Below are 20,755 nucleotides of genomic sequence, written 5' to 3'. Positions count from 1 at the left end.
AAGAATTTTATCAGCATTTTCAGTGGCTTTGTATAACCATGAAGAAATATCCATAGGGAGAGAATGCAATTTACAAGCTTCCTAAAATTGATCTTTTAAGTAACACCCATGAAAAAAAAATTTTTTGCTGCCAGCTTAGGGGTGAGAGTAAAATGCTGCCATGACCTGTATGTTGTATCTGGGCCTGTTAGAGAGAATGACCAAGGTTGGAGTTGATTGGGAGGTTTAAATTAAGTATTTCTCCACATATGGAGAAACTTAAAATAAAAAAGCTTAAAAATGTTCGCGGTTCTCAATCACCATTTTTAAAAATGTATTTGTGAAGAGTCCATGAGTAATGCAATTTGGATGTAAACCTGAACATATAGGCTGTCCCTGCTGTGAAGTCCACACAGACTTCAACCCAGCATTTTAGAGGAATGTGCACCTGCAGGGTTTTGAGCAGGTCTGCTCTCTCAACTCATTATCTGGTGAAGCTGGGTAAAAACAGGTGGTGCCATCTCAACACGTTATCTGGTGAAACTGGGTAAAAACAGGTCCTCCATCTCAACACATGATCTGGTGAAACTTGGTATTGATGCTGTTACATGTAGTCTGAGCTACACCGGTTTGTTATTTGAAAAGTGGAGCTATTTTCTGATATGTTCTATGCATGCACTCTGGGAGAAGCTGTTACCGCCAGGCATTAGTGGAGGCCAGAAAGACCCATACATATCCCTGGCATGAAAGGGTTGTGTGTGTCGGGGTTGGGGGGTCGCGATAAGAGATCCAAATAATGGCTACCTTGTCCAAATATCTAGAAGAGGACAATTCTGATGACAGAGATAAGAAAATGCAACCCAGAAACATGACCAGGTTTTACTCTTGGGACTTACATGCATGAAAAGTTCCCAATATTGAGGCTTCCCTGGAGCTATGAGGTCTTCTGAAGTAGCTAGAAGGTTTCATAAGTGACCCAGGTCATAGGGACAGAGAAGGAATCCATGAAACACACCCAAATAAAGCCATTTGCTTGTCAAAAATTGTCCCAGACTATCCCAAATTGCAATTTGTAATAAGTACATCCTGAAAAATAGACTCTAAAGATGTGAGGAAACAGCTTAAAACTTCCAAATAGCCAGTGGTCATAAATAAATCCAGAGGGAAATTTTTAATTTTGAATTGATTTATTATTAGTATGGGGTGCACACTTGCACACATCCTTGAACGCATGATGAGGGATAGCATGTATGGCACAGTGTACATGGGAAAGTTCTGGGTTGCAGGAAACTGAACTCAGGTTGTCAGGCTTGTGACCCAAGTACCTTTAACTTCTGAGCCATCTTGCTGGCCCTAGATTTCTTATTTTTGAAGAGGAAGAAGAAGGCCAATGATGTTTTTAAAGTTTGTAAAAAAAAAAAAAAAAAAAAAAAAAAAAAAAAAAAAAAAAAAAAAAACCTTTTAAAAAGTGAACATAGTTATTAACAGAACCAATGTCTTGAGCCCAAGGATTAAGGAGGTCTCAAGTTGATAGGGCATCACAAGTAATAAACATGAACTATCTTGTCAAGTGATGAAGGGTACCATGGGGAACTTAAACAGTATGAAGTGACAGAATCCAGACTGGGACACAGGGTGACAGGTGGGGCAACACCGTGGGAGCTGGTAACTGAACAGTCTTCTCTGCTGAAGACACATGCGGACTGGAATCTAGAGGCAGAGGGGCTGTGTGACACAGACGAGGCCTATGAAATGTAAACAAGGGTCCCATTCACCAAGTAAACTAAAAATGGAAAGGAGACCCTTAGAAAGATCTCTACCTGACATCAGAAGAAAAGTGTCATGTGAAGACTCCCACGGGATAAGAAATTCGCTGCCTAGTTCTGTTGGGTTGCCTTGGAGACATAGAGCCTTAACTTGGCAGATGGATGGATGGGTTGATGGATTGATAGAATTGTGTTAGGAATAGATGCTTATCTTGACCCCCTCCCATTTCTAATTTGTGCCTGTATCTCTGAAGCCTTTGAAAGAACTCTTCTCTCAGAGGACACAATGAGCCAGTCTTAGTGATTTTGACCCAGCTCCTTTATCCATCTGAGAGCAAAGTGTACCTCATCTTAAGTACCGTTTATAACTCTTCCCCACAGACGTCGTAGTTTGTGGCTCAGTTTACAAACACCAGTCATTTGAGGAATTTTTTGTTGTTGTTTTTCATCTTACAAAAAGGATCACAATCGTCTTTTTCTTACCAGACAGGAAGCACTCCTTGCAGCCATCAGTGAAAAGGATGCAAACATTGCCTTGCTGGAATTGTCTGCCTCCAAAAAGAAAAAGACCCAGGAAGAAGTCATGGCTCTGAAGCGGGAGAAAGACCGGCTGGTGCATCAGTTAAAGCAGCAGGTGGGGCATCCTGCATGCCAGGTGTGTCTTGCTGGGTCTGGGGCCTCAGTGCTTCCCCTGGGTTTTGCTATTCTTCATTCTCCCATGTCCACTCTGCAGGCGGAAGCAGCTACAGCCAGGTAGGAGCCAACGGCCTGCACTGTTGCTAGAACACCACGTTACCGCTTCTCTGTTGATGTGCATGCAGCTGGGCTTATGTGGTTTGCGACTGGCACTGCTTTCCTTTTTTATATTAGCCTCATCTTCTCAGAAGTAGCTCTCAGCTCTCTTCCTTTCAGTAGACTTCCACTTCTAATTAAATCTTAGGAATGCCTAATTAAACCCTGGGAACTACCTTCCCCTCCAACCTTGCTCACGTCCTGGGCTCTGTGAAGAACCCTCTCGTCTATTTCCAGAGGTTCCTTTCTCTCTCTACTTCAAGCTTTTGTTCTTCAGCTGTTTCCTCCAGGATCTTTCAGCGAAGGAGCATCTCCCAACTCTAGTCCCACTAGACTAGGCTTAGAGACCTGTCTGCCATTTTTCATTCTAATTTAAAAGTCACCTTTTTGGCCCCGTTATCCTTTATTTCCTTCTCTCTAGGCCACCGTACTTGTCTTAGAGAAATGGAAGGGGGGACAGTCCTAACTTTTACAGAAAGCTCTTTGCTTTGGGGAGGGATTTCTGGAAGCAGCTTAAGAAGAAATAATTGTTTCTGAAGTATACTGGAACATCATCTCTGAAATCTATAGATGTTCTTTCTGCTCCGTATATAACTTGGCAACAGACCAAGGTGTAGCTCAATGGTAGAAAACTTGACTGGCCCTGTGTTCTGTCCCCAACGTGGGTGGAGGGTGGAGAAACCACTTCTGTATATAATGAGGACTTGGGTAAAGCAATGGTTAAAAATATTCATTCGGATCCTTACTTTATAAAACCGACTCAGCTCAATGGTATGTGGCCTTGTAAGGTGGCTGCCCCATTTCAACTAGAACCTGTGGCTCTGAAACTCTCAAAATGGCACATGGTTACCATGTAGAGTGTCTACATGAACTTGGGACCCTGGGACTGACTCTTTGCCTGCTAAGATGGACTGTGCTGAACACAGCACTTAGGAATAAGCCTCCGCATCCTGCAAAATGCCATCTCTTTCCCTCCTTGGGAAGGAAAAGGCATTCTTTGGCAGTGAGTGAGCTTGAGTCCATTTCTTACAGTACCGCCTTGCTGAAAGACAGAGAGAGAACACTGCCATGCCTGGGCACCTTCTCCTTGCAGAGGGAGGGTCTCAGTTGCTGCCAGACATTGGGGTCATTCCACAGAGCGGCATGCCTCGCTAGCACTGGCCCCCGGGGTTCAGGGACCGCTTCTATCTGACCTCTTTGTTTGGGGCTGTGCATCTTCTACACTGGGTTTTCCAACCACTTGGCCTTAGTAAGTCAAGATGAGTCTCCTTCTTTGCTTTCCCCCAATTCCTTCCCCGAGCACCCAGCACCCTCCCCTCCTGCACCTAACCATTGTAGCTTTCTCCTACAGGTTTATAGGCCTAGGAAACAGCCCCCGTGCTCAAATATACCGTGCACTTGTGATGCTGGCTACAGCCCAGATTTTACGGCCAAGTACCACGGGTCCAGCTACGATGCACACATGAGCCAAAGGTCTCAGGTCAGTCAGCTGCCAAGGAGACACACCCCACTGTGGGGGGCGGGAGCACAGAACTACTTTGATCTTGATTGTCACCCCTTGTGCAGGTTCCTAGGACTTGGTGGCCATAAAGTCTGGGACCACACAGAAGATAGCATCATTTTGTGACTTGCAGTATCATTTCATTTCTTTTATTTTTCCCAGTAGTTTCAAACTTGGGGGCCACCTTTCAGGGTCAAATAGCTTGGTCAGGCTGCCAAGCAGGGGTGGGGGCAGGAGTGGTGTTACCAATCACAGGGGACTGTTTTTTTCTTTCTATCTCTTAGGTACATTTTTTTTTTATATCACTTCGACCTTGTCAGTTTAAAACAAAAAATTAAGCTGCCTTTCTCTCTCTTTCTCAGCATCATAACTGCATTTTCCAATGCCAGTAAGAGCTAAGGGAAACCGTACAAAGGCTTCATTCTTGAGACAGGTTCAGCTTGGAGGTCCTAGGACTCTTGGAAATCCTAGCTGTGGGAGTTAGGCTCCTGCCTCCAATGAGGCAACATTGGAAGGGTTTTCATGGAGAAGGAGAGAGCAGAGAAGGAGGGCAGACTCCCTGGTGACATGCTCAGCTTTGAAGTCCTTCCTCCTGCCCCACCTACCACCCGGCGATAAAAATCCCACAGTTCAGTACCTTCATCATAGTGATTCCGGCTCTAAGAATAATCCTTCATTTGCTTGTAATGTCCGTTCCTTCCCCCCTTTATTGAGTTTGCTGTGGTATAGGCTATTGTTCAGGGTCCCTCAGGGATATTTGCCCCTTATCATCATAGCAGCTCTGCACACAGGGGCCAGAATTTTCTCTCTTTTTAAGGGGACATAACTCAAGTTCAGGAGTGTGGCGTTATTTAGTCCGAAGACCCACAGCTGGTGGTATGCCTCGGGCTTTAGGACTGTCTACCTCCCTCACATCCCCCCCAGCCATACACACACCCCATCACATGCAGGAAAAAAATCCTGAGTGACAACTAACAGGGTATTTCCAGAAATTGTGAAGTTCTGGTACTTTATCAACCTAAAGTCATTGCTTCAATACCCAGGTAAGACTTCCACCAATGCCAGCCTGAGTTCTTAGGCTTTGGTATTTGATTGCCTTAGACGTAATGTCTAAGTTGTGTGCTCCTAGCATGTGCTGGGAGTGAGTCTACGGTCTTTGCATGCACTCAAAGACGTCCAGCATTGAACTGCTTCCTTTGAATCTGCTTTCTAGACTAGTTATCTGGGGGTTTCAGATTTCTCCCTTCATTTTCTTCATTTGTGTAAAAGGTGAATAAACTGATCCAAAGACTTGAAGTGGAGGTTATTTAGAGTGCTTTGCACATGCCTGGCCCATACCGGGTGCTGTATTTATGTATGTGGTCTATTCCTTCTGTTACTGCCACCACGACTACTAATTACTAGTGCCACCTGTCCTCAGTGGCAGTTTACTTTAGAATTCCTTGCCACTGCAGTGCACACAGTGGGAGTTGCAGCTCACTGAGAACATACTGTTGAAGTGTGGTAGAGAGAGCAGATGGATGCTAGCACCTAGCCTGCCCCGTCCCCTTCCTCTTACTCACCAGCACTTGGAGAGCATCAAGCAGAGATATCAAGAGCCCTAGACCCCAGACTCAGCTGAGTCTGAAGAGGCCCATGGTGCTCATTGAATTTTCTTGGTTTGGGGGTGCAGCCTGTGGAGGTAGATACTGGCCAGGAAAAGTGAGCCTGAGATCTCTCTTGTTTTCGCCTCTTGGGTGGCTAGGGAGAACACAGCTCTCTCAGAGGCAAGGACAATAGAAATGAAGCAAGGTTGTGGGGTCGGCCACTTCTGTGCCTGAACAGATAGTGAGGCTTTCTTGTTCCTGAGAGCTTCTGTGTTGTACAAACTGCCATTTTAGTCAGTGTATCTTGTATCGAGAAAGTCTTTCCACTGTCCGATCCTGGGTGACAAAACAGAAGTAGTATATTCATCAGTCACCACAATCACTGAGCCTTACTAAGCATGAACTGAGCACTCAAAGAACATTTCTTGTGGGAATTCATGACTACTAGGTGGCAAGCGCCATGCCAAGTACTACACACACACACACACACACACACACACACACACACACACACACACGTTCATGCACACGTGTGTACACACACACCTGTATACATGTATGCACATACACTGTTGTCATTTTTTTCTCTTATGTTCTTTATATTAAGCTCTCTGCTGGATGCTGAGGGTTCATCTGTTTTCCTACCATGATGAAAAAGCATGCATCACCTTATTTTGAAATTGACCAAGCCAATATCCCAAGAGGCCAAATGACAACCACCATCATAGCACCCATTCCTGAAGTGCAGAGCTGGATTCTGAGACTGATAGAGTGCCACAACTTAGCTCTTGCTAAGCTGAACACTACAGTATGGTTGGCCTTCTTAAGCTCTCCTAGGTATTAGGAAAAGACAACTAGAAACAGTGTATTCCCCACCTTGCATAGGCCATTGGTCCCACATTTCACAGATATCATCCAAGAAAGCCAATTCCAGTACCTCAGATCGTAGAGAAGAAAAGGGCTTGATTCCTTGGTGAGACAGAGTGCCCTATAGGTATATGACTTGGACTGAGTACCTGCTGTGTCTTAGCGTGTTAAACAATTTTGGAATATGTATTGGGGACGAAAATTAATGAAGACACCTTCCTCGTGTAACTTAATTTTAATCATGGAATAAAGGCAGTAAACAGCAAAATTACTAACTCAAGGTGAAAACAAACCAAAATACAGACCGGTGTAAAGAAGAATAGGAGAGCAGTGGTGGATGGGGGCACTAGGGGCAGAGAATTAAAACTAGGGCCCATGAGAAGACCTTCCCGAGGAAGGAGACCCTTGAGCAAGGGTGAAATAGAAGAGAGAGGGAGCCTTGCAGATCTCTGGGGGTAAGGATATTCCATAGAAGGGACAGCCTGTATAAAACCCTTAGACAGAATTTGATTCAGGAAACAGTAGGCAAGCCCATGGGCTGCTGGGAGTGAACAAGAAATGAGCTGCCAGAGCAGGAGTGTGGCAAAGCAGAGGGGTAGGGGAGGAATGGGCTACGAGGGGTGGAGCTAGCTATGCAGGACTCCTGTGTCTGCTAAATGAGACCTTCTCTGGGCTAGAAATTGTCAATCATCAAGAAGTAGAATACACTAACCCAGCCTGAGAGCAGAGCTAGGTCCCTCCAGCACACACATATGAGCATCCAGTGTTGCAGCTTCCAAGGGTTCTCAGGAACTGGCTTGCATATTTGGAAGCATTGCCACTTCCGTTAAAGCTGCAGTCAAGACCCATGCAGTCTGCCACATCTCCTGAGATGTTCAGCTGATGCTAGAGCAGGGCCTCTTGGCAGAACGCTCCTCTCGCTTTCTGGCAGCCTGAGCCCAAGGCCCGCAGGCTGACTGCTGCACCCTCCTCCTGTGGTGGCGCTGTCTAGGCCGAGAAGTACAGGTGGCCCCTGGACCAGCCATTCTTTGCACTAGTGAGCAGAATAGAACCTTCTCTAAAGATAAGTCTCAGTTTGTCCCCCTCACCCTCCAGCCTTCACTCCTGAAGCCCTTGTTTGCTTCTCCTTGCTATAGGGATAGAGGGAAACTGAGGCCAGTATACCCTCGGCCTTTTGCGTGCCATTCCATTTGCTGATACCACTGTTCTCTCTTTTCTTCACCGGCTCTTTTATGCAATCTCAGTGCAATATCACTTCTTCAAGGAAGCCTTCTGGAACCTTCTCAACTGGATCACATCCTCCAATTTCTCCCTTTACACTATGTACATATCTATTTCTTAGCACTTGTAACAGATGAATTTTTGCCTTGCTACTTCGGGATCTCCAAAAGAGAAGGTCACCTTGTGACCTTTTTTGTTCACCCCTTATCTCCAGACCCAGCACAACTGCAGGCTATAGTAGATAGCAAACACTTGTTGGATGTGTGAATAAATGAGAAATGGGGCATTGGTAGTATCACATTCCCTTTGGACAATAGTTTACCTCTTAAGTCTCACTCTAGTACCCTAGACTCCACAGAAGGTGATAGAGAGGTCACAATGGTACTTCCCCTTTCCTGCTATATCACAAGGCCTATGCTGGGGCCTTGTCCCATGCCCAAAGCACTTGAAAGAGTGGTTAATTTGAGCCCTTTCTCCAAATCTCTTAACCCTATTCTCCTTTGAATTCTTTCCAGCGTCCTGGGTCCTTCTTGAGTAACATGTCATTCAGCTCCCAGATGTAGCAGAGTCTCACTATGCAGAGACCCCTCCATTCCAACCATGGCAACTTCTGAGTGTCTCATAAATCAGTTTGCTAAGAAATACCTTAACTCCTCTTAAACAGCTGTCAGGGAAGCCAGAGGTGATACGAAGTGAGTTCAGAAATTCCAACTATGCCTGACAGTGGGAGAGAGTCTTTATGACGACGTTCCTTAAGTGTTGACATTGAGTTCTTTCGGGAAGGAAGAGAGCCTTGCACATTAACGTTCTGTTTCCTGTTGCATTTTTAAAAGAAGATAAAAGATGAAGCCCAGTGTGGTAGAGGAGGATTTGAGTCAATCAACTTTTGTTTTCCTCGAATTTCCGCTCCGCATACACCTCTAATGGTACGCCCCACCTCTTTAAAAAAAAAAAATGTCTGGCTTCCAGATTTGTGCAGTTTGGGGAGTGGCTCTCAACTTGGAATGAGTTAAGTTTTGGGTCTTTTTTTTCTTCCTCTAGGGAGTTCTAAAAATTATCGAAAATTACTATCTTTTGGTCTTTGGTGTCTTGAATCTAGTCCCAACCCCCCACTCCTTTCCTTTGCCCTTGAAAAAAAGAAAGGACTGACTTCAAAATAATTAATTCTGAAACCATTGGATTTGCCTGCTGCTAAAGAGTTTTTGAAGAAAGCTTAAATCTAAATCTTACCCCCTAAGCCTTATTCCCAAATGCGTCCCTGTTGCTGAAGCCCTGATAGGCACATCCTTGATGAAAATGCCTTTTTAAATGAGGGCCAGACACCATTGTTTAGTGAAAATTAGAGCCAGCTTACTTCTCAGAACCAGTTAGAATACTTCTGAGATCAGATAGATTGTGCTTGGGTTCTGTTTTCTTTTCTTCCCAGATCTGGGCATCGCTTTGAGCCATCAGGAAATAAGCAGGTCAGTTGGGAGCAGGAAGGCGTTAGAGGAGAAGACAGGTCCACTGATTCAGTGTTTCCCCAAGAGTTGGCCTGTGTCTTGGTAAACATTTAGATGGTCATGCCAGGCCATCACAGGGTACTCTGTTTGGGTCCAATCTCCCCTGCCTCCCTTGGGTTGTCCTAAAAGTCAGGAATGTCTTCAAGGATTAGCTAAACAAATATGGCCGTGAATGGCAGAAGACAGAGGCCTCCCTGCAGAGTGTCCAGGAGAGAGCTTCATGAGGCTGGGATCCTATTCACAACTGGATATGAGTATGAGTAGATGCATGTTGAGGGGAAAGCCAAATTCAACCCGTTGATCAGCCAGGTCTGTTCCCTCCCATTGAGAAAAAGGAACCTATTGTCCGCTTAGGTTTCTCTTGCATTGTATGCAGATGACTATTATGCAGATGGTTCGTGGGGTAAGCACAATTAAACAGCAATAGAGGAGCTCCGTGTAGTAGGGTTCCCAAAGCCTCTTGTTGTGCTTGGATGAGCTCCAGAAAAGCTTGATTTGATCCCAGCATTATAATGCATCACAGACCTACTCCAGATTGAATTGCCATAATGCAAATGCATTGGTCGTTCCAGCCGACTCTCATTGGGTTGAGTTGTTCATGTTCCCCTGGTAGGATGTAGCCACATCTCCATCTTTGACTTCAATTCATTGTATTTGAAGTATGCTCCGGAGACCTCCCTTTCAAATATACTCAAAGGTCAAAGGCTGGCTGTTCCCAAGGAGGCAAAACTGGTATGACTAAAAATGCTTTTTCTGTTAAGATCCTGTACTTGGACAGGATTCTGGTCTGCTACCTCAGCCTGCATACTTTCCTTCCCCTAAGCTGACGCCTCAAGCCCAACACTCAAGGAATCCATTTGGCCCACCAGTGCAACCCAGATATGTTCGAAGACTGGGAGGCCAACTCTTTTCTGTTGTTCCATGTGTTCCTCCAGTCCTTCTTAAGAGGCCATCTTCCTAGACCATGAAAGGGGAGCTGCTGGACCACCTGTGAGTCTGATCAGAAAATCCTATTGTAAACAGGTTAACTCCTATTTCTAAGCTTGGGGGGGGGGGCACCTCTGGCATATGCAGGCACTCTAGCTAGGGAGATAATGACTTCATCCTTGAGTATTGATTGTGCATTTCTGGTTTCTACCACAAGTAAAGTTCCTGTTAGCACATGAAAGAGACAGGAGGGCCAATTTCTGCTGTTTGGGGTAGATGAGAGGTTTTCTGTTTGTTTGTTTGTTTATTTGTTTTTGTTGTTGTTGTTTTAAGTATTTCCTTGCCTGCAGAGCCAAGAATATTTCTTGCAGAAGCAGAAATTGCTGAGGTGTCCGATGGGAAGTTTACAGCCTGTCTTTTGTGACAAATACCTGTCTAACTTGGATGCTTCCTATTAAGTTTCCAGGTTCCTAGAATAAGTCTTTCTAGTTGTTAGTGTTTGGTTATGTGGGGGGCCCACATTGGAAGGTTCATGTGTTGAAGGCTTAGTCTCCAGGAGCCGGTGAGAGAGGACTGTACCACCTCTTGTAATAGAATGGTCTTATTAGGAGGTAGTGGGGAAAAGGAGGGCTAGAACCTATTTGAAGGAAGCAGGCCACTTGAGGCTTGCCATTCAAAGACATACCTTTTCTCTGATATCCTCTTTATATCATGGCCCCTGTAAGGGGGACAACTCTGCTCTGCTGGCCTCTTCACCATAATGCTCTGCTTCCCCCGAGTCCTGAACAGTACAGCCAGCAGACACACTGAAATGGTGAGGCGTACTAATCTTTCATCCTTTAAAACCCTTTCTCTCTGGTGTATGTCACAACAACAAAGGGTTTAATGGGCTGCTTATAGAATAAACTAACATATATGCTTTTAGCTTTTATGTTTGGTTTTCTTCAGTAGAACAACTTAAAGAAAGCATCTTTACCATTCTGCTCTCCTGCTTATAGAAAAAGCATGGAGCTGGGTGTGGTGGCATACTTCTGTAATCTGGACAGTTGTGGGAGGTTGAACTGAAAAGATCATGAGTTCCAGGACAGCCTGAGCCATATGTTTCAAAAACAAAATAAAAATGAAATATTAATGAGGAGGAGAAGATAATATGTATGTGGGGGCTGGGTCTGAGCGGCTTGCCAACTTTACTTCAGTGATCTGAAGCTCCCAAATAGTACCTACATGTTGGCAGAACATACCAGAATAGTAGGCTTAGGGGACCAAGCAGAGAACTGTGTGCAGATGCCAAGGAGATCTCTCACATGCTGCTATCTCTCTCCGCTTTCTTCCCCTCCTCCCTCTCCTCTCCCCTCCCCTCCCCCTCCCTCCCTCCCTCCTTCCTTCCTTCTCTCCCTCTCTCTCTTTTATTCAAATTGCACATCTGTGCTCTATTTTTAAACATTTATTCTTTAAGTGATAACGCATGTTTTACCAAGCCTCTTATTGGATTAGACATGTTTGAAATCCCCTCAACTTTAACCTCTTCATTACCGCCTCCAACAAAATGCAGATCGACCACCAGAGCAGAGTGCAGATAAGATGTTCCTGCCTCATCAGACCACTTCCTAAGGGGCAAGAGACCCCACGAGGAGTGCTGGGTTTGTCAAGGTGCTGGTGCTGTAAGGAGAAAGAATTCAACTGTCCCATTGTATTGACTTGTGGATCTTAGGGTGACATGAATTCAAGGTTTATGTGGTACGATGTCTACAGAGTCCATGCTCTTCATCATAACTTTAATGTGCACATTTTAGGCTGGAGTGACTGGTTTGGAATTCTTACATTCAACTTGGTACAGGGTGTGTGTGTGTGTGTGTGTGTGTGTGTGTGTGTGTGTGTGTGTGTGTGTTTAAATATAGTTCCCCATTTAATCCTCTGGGAATCTTGAAAACCAGGTGCTAACAACCCTATCTAGAGACGCAGAGACAAAGAACTGGACTGGTGTAGGTCAGTTCTAGGGAAGGCTACAAGCAGAACCTGAGCAGGTATTACACCAAACCTCTTGCATGCCCTGCATAGGAGATGGTGCGAAAGAAAGGAAGGAAGGAAAAGAAAGAAAGGAAGAAGGTGGAGAGGGAAAGCGAGAAAGAGAGAAGAAATACAGAAAGGTTCATCCTGTGACTCTTGGCACTCATTCTCAGTCCCTCTCCTCCAGGCTCCCGGGACAGGCTATAGAAGGTGCCCATCTCTCCCTCTGTCACTGGATCCCTTCACCAGGGATTCCAGCAGGAGTGCTGCCTTTCCTGAGATGCCGGTGCCTGCCTGCCCCTAGCCCTGGGGTGGGGGGGAGGGAGGGATTGGAGGGGTTGATCTCAAGGTCATTGCGTGGAAGATTTTCTTCTCAGTAGTTTTCCATCTTCTGTCTCATCATTTGACATCTTTTAAAAAACCGGTTTCTCCTGATCCTGATGTCCCTGTCCCTGTCCCTCTCCCTCCTACCCTGCACCCCTCCCTCCTCCTCATAATTAAAAGTCCTTTCAGGCTGTCTTCACCTTATCATTTCAAGTGAATGGGGAAAAAATTCCAACTTCCTGCCCTCCTGTCTTCCTGACGCTGAACTTCAAAATGGATGAAAAGCCCTTTTCTCTGGTGTGGGGCTTCTTTCCCTCCGTCACTGTGTTCAAGTCACTGTGCTCATGATCTGCAGAGCAGGCTGCACTTTCCTGGGCTTCCAGGCCCTTGCAGGGGCAGAAAACAGAGAACTACACAGAGTCGAGTCACATCCTCTTCTTGCTTACTTGGGTCCATCTGAAGAAGATGCTGGCTGAGCTGCTGCTACTGTTTCTCCAATAAGCTTTCAGACTCTCCTGTCTGATATTTTCTTTACTGATCCTAGACTATGTTAAAATTCATTCACGACTTAATTGTATAGCCATTCCTATATGAATTTTTCCATGGGAGAAAGCATATAAATAAATATTTTGACATAGCAATAATATATCCTCATTAGAAAAAACTTTAAAAAATGTAGAGAAAAATCTGAAATCACTCATAATTCCACCACTTAGAAGTAGCTGTCCTTAAGATTTATGGTTTCCTACATTCCATTGTCTGTACATATTTGAATGAATATATGACACACTGGAAGAATGCAGATTTCTCTTATCTCTTTATACATTTGTACTGTGTGTATTTCCTGAGTCCCTGAAAACCATCAAAAGCAGATTAATTTTTACAATTCTCCTATAATTGGGATTTTAATTTGTTCCTAGTTTGTGCTTTTATAATCATACTGTAATGAACATTTGAATATGTAGCCCTCTTCTTTTATTATTTTCCTGAAGATTACTGCCCCAAAGTTGAGTCACTGGAGTTAGGGTTGTTTATTGAGGATTTTAGAGAACTGAGAAACAGCTCTCTCCTGCAAATACATCTATCATTTGTGAATGCTTAAGCAATGGGCAACTGCTTACTTCAAACTTGTTAGGCTCTATTCTAAATATGCCACTAACCATTGTGCTACCATAGGTACTTCCAGTGCTCAGAGAGCCAGGAGAACCAATGGTAGAGGCAAGTTTTCAGGGAGGCAGGTGTAGGAAACCAAGTATTAACTGAGCATGTACTATGTTCCTGGTGCTGCTCTGGAGTCTGGGGATGTTACAGTGAGCAAAACAGACAAAACCACTGACCCAAGGCAGTTTATCTTCTAGTGGCTGGGACAAAGGAAAGGCAAAATATAAATGTTAAACATATGAGTTGTGGAGTAATGGTTAGTGCAGTGGGAAAAAAAAAATAAAGCTGGTGTTTTCTGAAGAACTTCGGGCCAGGGATCCCCAAGAAAGCTACATTAAAGGAAGACTTATGTAAAATAAGAGGTGCTCCATGTGGAGCAGTGTGTGTGTGTGTGTGTGTGTGTGTGTGTGTGTGTGTGTGTATGTGGGACATGGTGCAAGGAGGGAGCACTCAGTGAATACATTTAGCCAGAAGGCTTGAGTCCATTCTTCAGTCTGCTCCCCACGTGCAGTTACCGAATTGACAAGATGGGGGAGCCAGAACCCTGCAACACCACTATTTAAATGAGATTTATTATTTTTTTAATGCACACAGCAACCTAAACTCTGCTGTCTTATCTCTATCCTAATATGGTCATTAGGAAATGCCTGTTGAACACAACCAGCCAAGTCTGCCTCCTAGTGATCTTTGACACAGTCTGGGAATGGAACTGTGCAAAAGGGTTACAAGTTCAGATAAGATGGAAAGCTATCATCCCAGAAAACGTGAGAATTCACAAGAATGGCACCTCAGAAGGCCAAAATACAGGACTGTGCTTATGTGTCCAGAAACCTCCGATTAACTGCTCATCTTGTGGCTGCTTTACTTCCTCTTTCTCTTGGATAAGTACTCCTAGAATTGCAAACACAGCTTGTGGGCCAACCATCAACCCTGCCTTCTGCCTGCTGGAGTAAGTGGGAGGTGCAGAGGTCACAAGGCCAGGTGATCTCTGTTGTCATGCTTCCTGGGTTTGGGGCTCTGTGGCTGCCTTTTTAAAAGTTTCAATGGAACAAGATGGCTCGCCTCACCAGGAAGGTCCTGACAGGCATGGAAGGTTCGGGATCTAAGAGTAGAACTGGAAAGTGTGGTTCTGGTCCAGCTCTGGGAAACTTGGATACAGTGTGTTTTACTTGTCTCTCAAGGGCTCTGTGCCTATCTGTAAGGCGAAGAGGATGAGCTCACCAACGTCCCAGAGCCTCAGAGCTTTGGTGGTCTGATTGTTTCAGCACAGGCACACTCATGACATGGGGTGCACTTGATAGCTGCCTGTGACTTTGAGGGTGCACAGGCAAGGGGCAGTGTTTGCCTTCGCGGAGCTTACAGTTGAGTAGGAAGGATGCGTCATTCCACAGACTATGAGCACAGCTGACATTTCTTAAATAATATGCTAGGCACAACGGTGCCCTTCTGTTTGACTTATTGCGGTCCTCACAGAAATTTAAAGATGTGATATTATCATGACCATGCTCAGTTTGCAGATGGGTAAAATAATTCATAGTGCTGATGAGCCAGTATGCCAGTTCAAGTACTCCATACAAAAGGACTTCATTGTTCACTTCTTTTCTTTCCTACCAAGACTCAGCTGCACCTTCCCCACAGGCAGTCTTTGAGGAGTCTAGATTTCAATGATAGTAGGGAGGAAGGACTCAAAGCTTATTGCTTTGGCAAGTATAATCTGGACTCATCTCCATTTGCTAATTGGATGAGCCTGGGCAGATCAACTTGCCTTCCTATAAAATGGGTCCATTGTTTCTACCCGACTCACAGAGATGCATTATTTAAAACATTTACTGTAGGACACAATTTTAAAAGCCACAGGGACTCTACAACTGTGTGGGGTGTTGGTCTTAGTTCTAGGGATCTGCTGTGTGATTCCATGCAGGGTAATGCTGTACTTTTAGGAATGATGATCCCAAAAAAAATCTCCCGACAGTCTCTCAACAGAAGCCAAAGACCACTTGGCCTGTTTTCTGACCAAGGAAGAATTTGAGTATGAGCATTCATAAATAGATTCCACCTCCTCTGCTTTTCAGGGTGCCAGAATCCCCCTCCTCCACTTTTCAGGGTGCTAGAACATGAATTAACAGAATTACCACAAATAAAGCAGAAAGAACACACATTTTTTTTTTTTTTTTTTTTTTTTTTTTTTTTTTTTAAAGAACCTACCTGAGTATGGAACTTTCCGTCTGGGAGAGGAATGTTCATCATCTCTCCCATCCCTGATTGTATGTGTCCAGGCAACAGGAAGCCTGTTGGGCCAATGGCTTCTGAGGCTTCTGGAGCTGAGATTTGGCTTGCAGGAAAAGCCTGTGCATTCCTGAACTTTCTAATGATGCAACCCTTGGTGAGGCAGGGGAGCAACAAGTTGCTATTTTGGCGAGTGAAGCCTTATCTCTAAGGGATTCTGTTTTATGAAGCTGGGACACTGAAGTGTTGCTGATTTATCTTAATTGCAGATACTAGGAGCAAATGTCCCAGTTGCCTCTTTGTGCTTTTGGCAAGTCTAGATAAGAAATGGAGTGGAGCGGACCCAGCCAGAGCTGCTAGCCCAAAGTTTAGGAGTCTTAATCTTCCCAACTCCAAATATGTGGTTTAAGATTGCTTCCGGAGTCATCCAAGCTGCAGGTGGAAACCTCGTTTTGGCTAGGGACGAGGTAGGTTCCATTATCAAGCTTCCTGATTTCAGAATGATTTGCTTAGACCTGCAAGGAAATGACCATGCTTCACGCTGTGGTAGTGAGTTCCTTAAAGGTACTTATCAGTTCTGGATTGTGGGTGCTATTGCTGTGTAAAGAAACTGACTTTTATTGCGTGAGGAGACTCCAGCTTGTTGAACAGATGGTAAAGATTCTCAGAGGACACAGCACAAGAAGCCCTCGTGTCAGAACTGGAACAAGACAATGCTGAACCCAGGGCCTTAGAAGTTGGAATATAAATTATTTCAAAGCCACGTTCAATGCTGTAACATTTGCTAACCCCTATTAGATATGGATACGTTCTCATGGCTTAATTTGGCATATTGAATCCATTCTTCAGATTCTCTTTGGGGACGGGAAAGGAAATACACAACTCCACTATAATTTTTCTCTTGTTTCTTTAGAATGGGACATAATTTTTTATTGTTAACTGGTGGAAACTGATGAATCACAGCCAACTATGGCTCACCCCCACAGGAGGAAAGTATCAGACTGTAGATGAGAACATATTCCTTGAAACGAACCAGAATATCTGAGTTTTGAAATTTCTTCCCACTTTGAAAAAAAAAACAACAAAAAGACCCCAACCCAAACCATGCTGATGAGAAAATATTCATGTTGTGACCAAGACCAAGAGAGTGGAAGAAGCGGCAAGCTAAGGCTTCTCTGAAGAAAGTGTCAGAATGTTGTGTGACGAATCCACTTACTGGCAACTCCACTGAGTACAGAGGAAGGCAGCCAGGATTAGGCAGAGAAGCCTACTGACATTGGCCTTTACTTCTTCCAAGGAAAGGGCCAGCAGCTGCCTGTGAGCCAGGGATTCCACACTCCTGAACCAGGTCTGCTTAGGCACCACCTCGGGCACATCCTCTGGTTTTGTTCCCACTTCTACTGCTGAATCCAGAAACTAAGCTTGGAAATCGGTTCTCCTCTTTTGGCCCCAGACGGTTGCATGCTGAAAACCACTGCAGAGCATTTTAAATGACTTGGGTCGGAAGCAATTATCCCTCTCCTTTTCTTTGATCAGCATCTCACATAGTTTGGTGGTCAGTCACTCGGAAGGCACTAAAATCCATTGAATTTGATGGCTCTGTCTGGGCATGGAGTTATTAAATTGCTTGGTATTATGGGTGTGAAATTATTTAAATGAAATTGTTGTAGTCATGATTACAATTTACACTTTGCTTCAACAGAACTGCTTTGTAGACTTTTATTTTTCATCCCTTGGGTGCCTGTTGGAAGAGTGGTCACATATGGCCTTTTAGCTGTTCTTCAGCTTTTCCCAAGAACAGAACCCTAAATTATCCTATCTCCACCTAAAAAATTGGATTTAACAAAGACAAAAAACAGTTCCTGTGCACTGTGTGCAGAGCCAAATTACTTTTGAAGGTTCCCTGGAACCCACATAAGAATAAGAAAACACAACACCTCTTCCCCTCTCTGCATGATCTGCGGATAGATTTGTGGATCATGACTCTCACCTAGAGATATCAGAAGTAGAGTCTTGGTTCTTATTTGTATTTTTGTTCGTTCATTATGATTTATCTATAATTAAGCTCAAAGAAAGCAAAGAACAGCAAAAGCTTCATTTTCAGTTGAATATAACATTTTCTTGGAATTTTAGTGGGATGTTAGGACGTCAGATTTTTTTTATTGTTGTTTTTGGTTTTTTTGAGACAGGGTTTCTGTGTGTAGTTTTGGTACCTGTCCTGGATCTCGCTCTGTAGACCAGGCTAGCCTCGAACTGACAGAGATGTACCTGGCTCTGCCTCCAGAGTGCTGGGATTAAAGGCGTGCACCACCTCCGCCTGGTTTAGGATGTCAGATCTTTATACTAGTGAAATGCAAAAGAATTAAATTAATTCTAGAACAAACTAAGCAGAAACAGCCATTCATTTATCCAGGGCAGAGTTGGTGCATGCTCATGCCAGTTTTCAGCCCCAAGGTCTTTATCAATAAGGAAGTGTCACACACCCCCTCCTTAGCATTGCTAAGGAGGAAGTATGAGAACTGGACAGGGAAGAGAGAGATTTACCCAGCACAGTGGTTTTGAACTTCAGCTTCTTGAGGGTTCCATGTGGTACCTCATGTACAGATAGATAAAGAATAGTCACAGAATTGAACCAAAGGGTCAGTAACTCTGGTAGGCTCCATAACTAACGAAGTAGCTTAGTGTTAGCCATTGACTGAGGACTTCTGACCCCTCATCTGGATCTCTTAGCTCACCAGACATTCCTAGTTAGAGGAATTTTCAAATGGAATACATCTTGAGCCCAGCTATGATGAAGTTGAAGAGTCTGGTTTTGTAGAGAGGGGGTTTTCCAGACCAGAGAAGGCTCAGGGTAGAGCTAATTCTGTATATGCTTGCAATTAGAAAGAGACCATCTTTGGGAGAGTTTCTATGGAGGAAGCTGGGAGGAGATAGATAGTTTAGTGAGAGATTGGCCCCGCCCAGCAGACTGAGCTGTTTCTAGCTGATGCACAAGACAATAGGGAATCACTGTGCTCTCTCAAGCCAGAGTGGGATGTGAAAACTGTCAACACAGTGCAAGCTTGGAACCAGAATTTTCAATTAATGATAAAATGTCTCCTGAGATGAGATATGAGGGTCATTTCAGCTCATGAGAGCTTGTTGAATCTTGGGCACCGCCCATGTTCTCATTGGGTAGAAACTTTGTAGAAGTCAGTTGGGTATGGTTTGGCTCTTTGTTAAGGCATCTCCACCCAGTCACCCCAAGAAAAAATAATAGCTTCCTTTAGTTATATGGTTATAGGATACGGGTATCCAAAGGGTTTTGCTCTGTAGCACAAATGTCAAATAAAGTGTCCCATAAAGGTTCAGATTTAGAGAGAACCTTGATCCATTAACCTTAAAATGCTGGAGAACTAAAGACCTAGTTTATTAACATTTTCCAACTCCTGTCTGCTCCTGAATAGTCATTATGGTACATTATTCTTTAATGTGACTTTTTTTTCCCCAAAAATAGTAAAGGGGGACCCAATGCACTACTTGATTTTGTGTGTTCTTTCTTTGTTGTGTAGCATAATGTCCCCAGGCACATGCTGCTTCTGAGCTTTAATTACACTTTTAACCCAGCCCTTTATGTCTGGGTCCTTAATGTCCAAGCTCCTATATAATTACCCAGTTGGCTGTGTGGGAATGAGACAAATATTTCTTGCATGACTTTATCCTATATATTACTCTAGTGCTGCACTCAGGACACTTCCCGAACTTGGAGCTGTCCTCTCCACTTGAAAAGACCCAACAAAGAGAGACTCCCAATCACTGGCTGAATTCAGATGAACAGTGACTTGATCCAGCTGAAGTCCCCTGAGCTCTTGGGGGGCGGGGAGGATTTGAATTTGGCATTGGAGACTTGGTCCAGAGCCTGACAGGGACTTGGGAACATTTCCCTTTCTATCCAGCTGTGTGTGCATATCCCCAGCTATGCCTCTCCTTATAGTTGTGAAGTATGAATTCCTTAGTATTTAAAAGGGGCCAGATTTCTAACTGAGACCTCCTGGAGGAGGAAGTCACCGTATTTTACTAAACTAGAAAAACATTGCTGATGCTGGTTGCTAAGAGACATCAGCATTTGAAGGGGGGGGAAACAAGGGTGAAAGGGAAGGGCTATGGCCAGTTAGGGTCTTCCACTTAATTCTGGGTTGTCTTAGTTCACTAAAACAAGATGGTAGGAGCCTGAGTCCCCTAAAGTTAAGCTCCTCCGTCTCTCCCTGGAAGCCAAACTTCTGTCCCTTCCTCAGAACTAGAATAATTTTCATCACATTCCATAATCCAAGAAATAATTTCTATCTCATCCCTTTTGTGTGTGATATAGAGAAATCATTGTGATTTTTGTGGTTGATTCCATGACATGCATTAAATATTCACATCTTATCAAAGAGAAGAAAGGAGGAAACATGATCTTGAAATCTAAGTATCTAGCAATGATCAGCAGTATTTTATGCTCACTATTGCAGATCCTTTTCATATGTGGCTGAAAACCCCACATATACATTTATGTATAGACATTCATATATTATTTGCTATGAACAGGTTATTTGAAAATCTGATTTGATTTTCTTTCTGTTCAATTCTGTGTTATATTTTTCTTTTAATAAGTGTAAATACATGCCATTCTCTTGGAGAGTTTGTTAGTATTCCATTATACAATAGTGAATATTCAATAGTTTGCTAAAATAAGTTCTGGTCAGTTAACATCAGTGGCATCCCTTTATCACCTCTGCCACCTGAGTACCTGTCCAACTTTCTTTTCAGGAGACTGTCAGAGCCCCCCATAGTGTCCATAACTTCAGTATTGATTAACTGTCCCCTATTGCCCTTGAACATTTGTGCCAGTTCACAATCCTGCCAGCAGTGGATAAA

The 20,755-nt window shown here is 44.0% G+C and overlaps 1 protein-coding gene across 16 annotated transcripts in view; it reads left to right on the top strand.

The window, feature by feature from the left end:
• Erc2 (ELKS/RAB6-interacting/CAST family member 2) overlaps positions 1-20,755 on the top strand; it is a 906,926-nt gene that overhangs the window by 697,782 nt on the left and 188,389 nt on the right. For 12 of the 16 annotated variants that reach the window (XR_008217165.1, XR_008217166.1, XM_052733784.1 and 9 more), the window contains 2 exons: positions 2,232-2,379; positions 3,889-4,017. Coding sequence is in view for 14 of the 16 variants with exons in the window: in XM_052733784.1 (XP_052589744.1) it covers positions 2,232-2,379; positions 3,889-4,017 (277 nt within the window). In the remaining 2 variants the exon portion in view is untranslated. The remainder of the gene's footprint in view (positions 1-2,231; positions 2,380-3,888; positions 4,018-20,755) is intronic. The other 4 variants (XM_052733793.1, XM_052733795.1, XM_052733798.1 and 1 more) reach the window with 1 other exon arrangement.

This window comes from Peromyscus californicus, unplaced genomic scaffold, assembly GCF_007827085.1.
Source record: "Peromyscus californicus insignis strain IS unplaced genomic scaffold, ASM782708v3 Scaffold_12__1_contigs__length_115047231, whole genome shotgun sequence".
Taxonomy (NCBI): Eukaryota; Metazoa; Chordata; class Mammalia; order Rodentia; family Cricetidae; genus Peromyscus; species Peromyscus californicus.
This window is presented reverse-complemented; position numbering and strand designations above follow the sequence as displayed.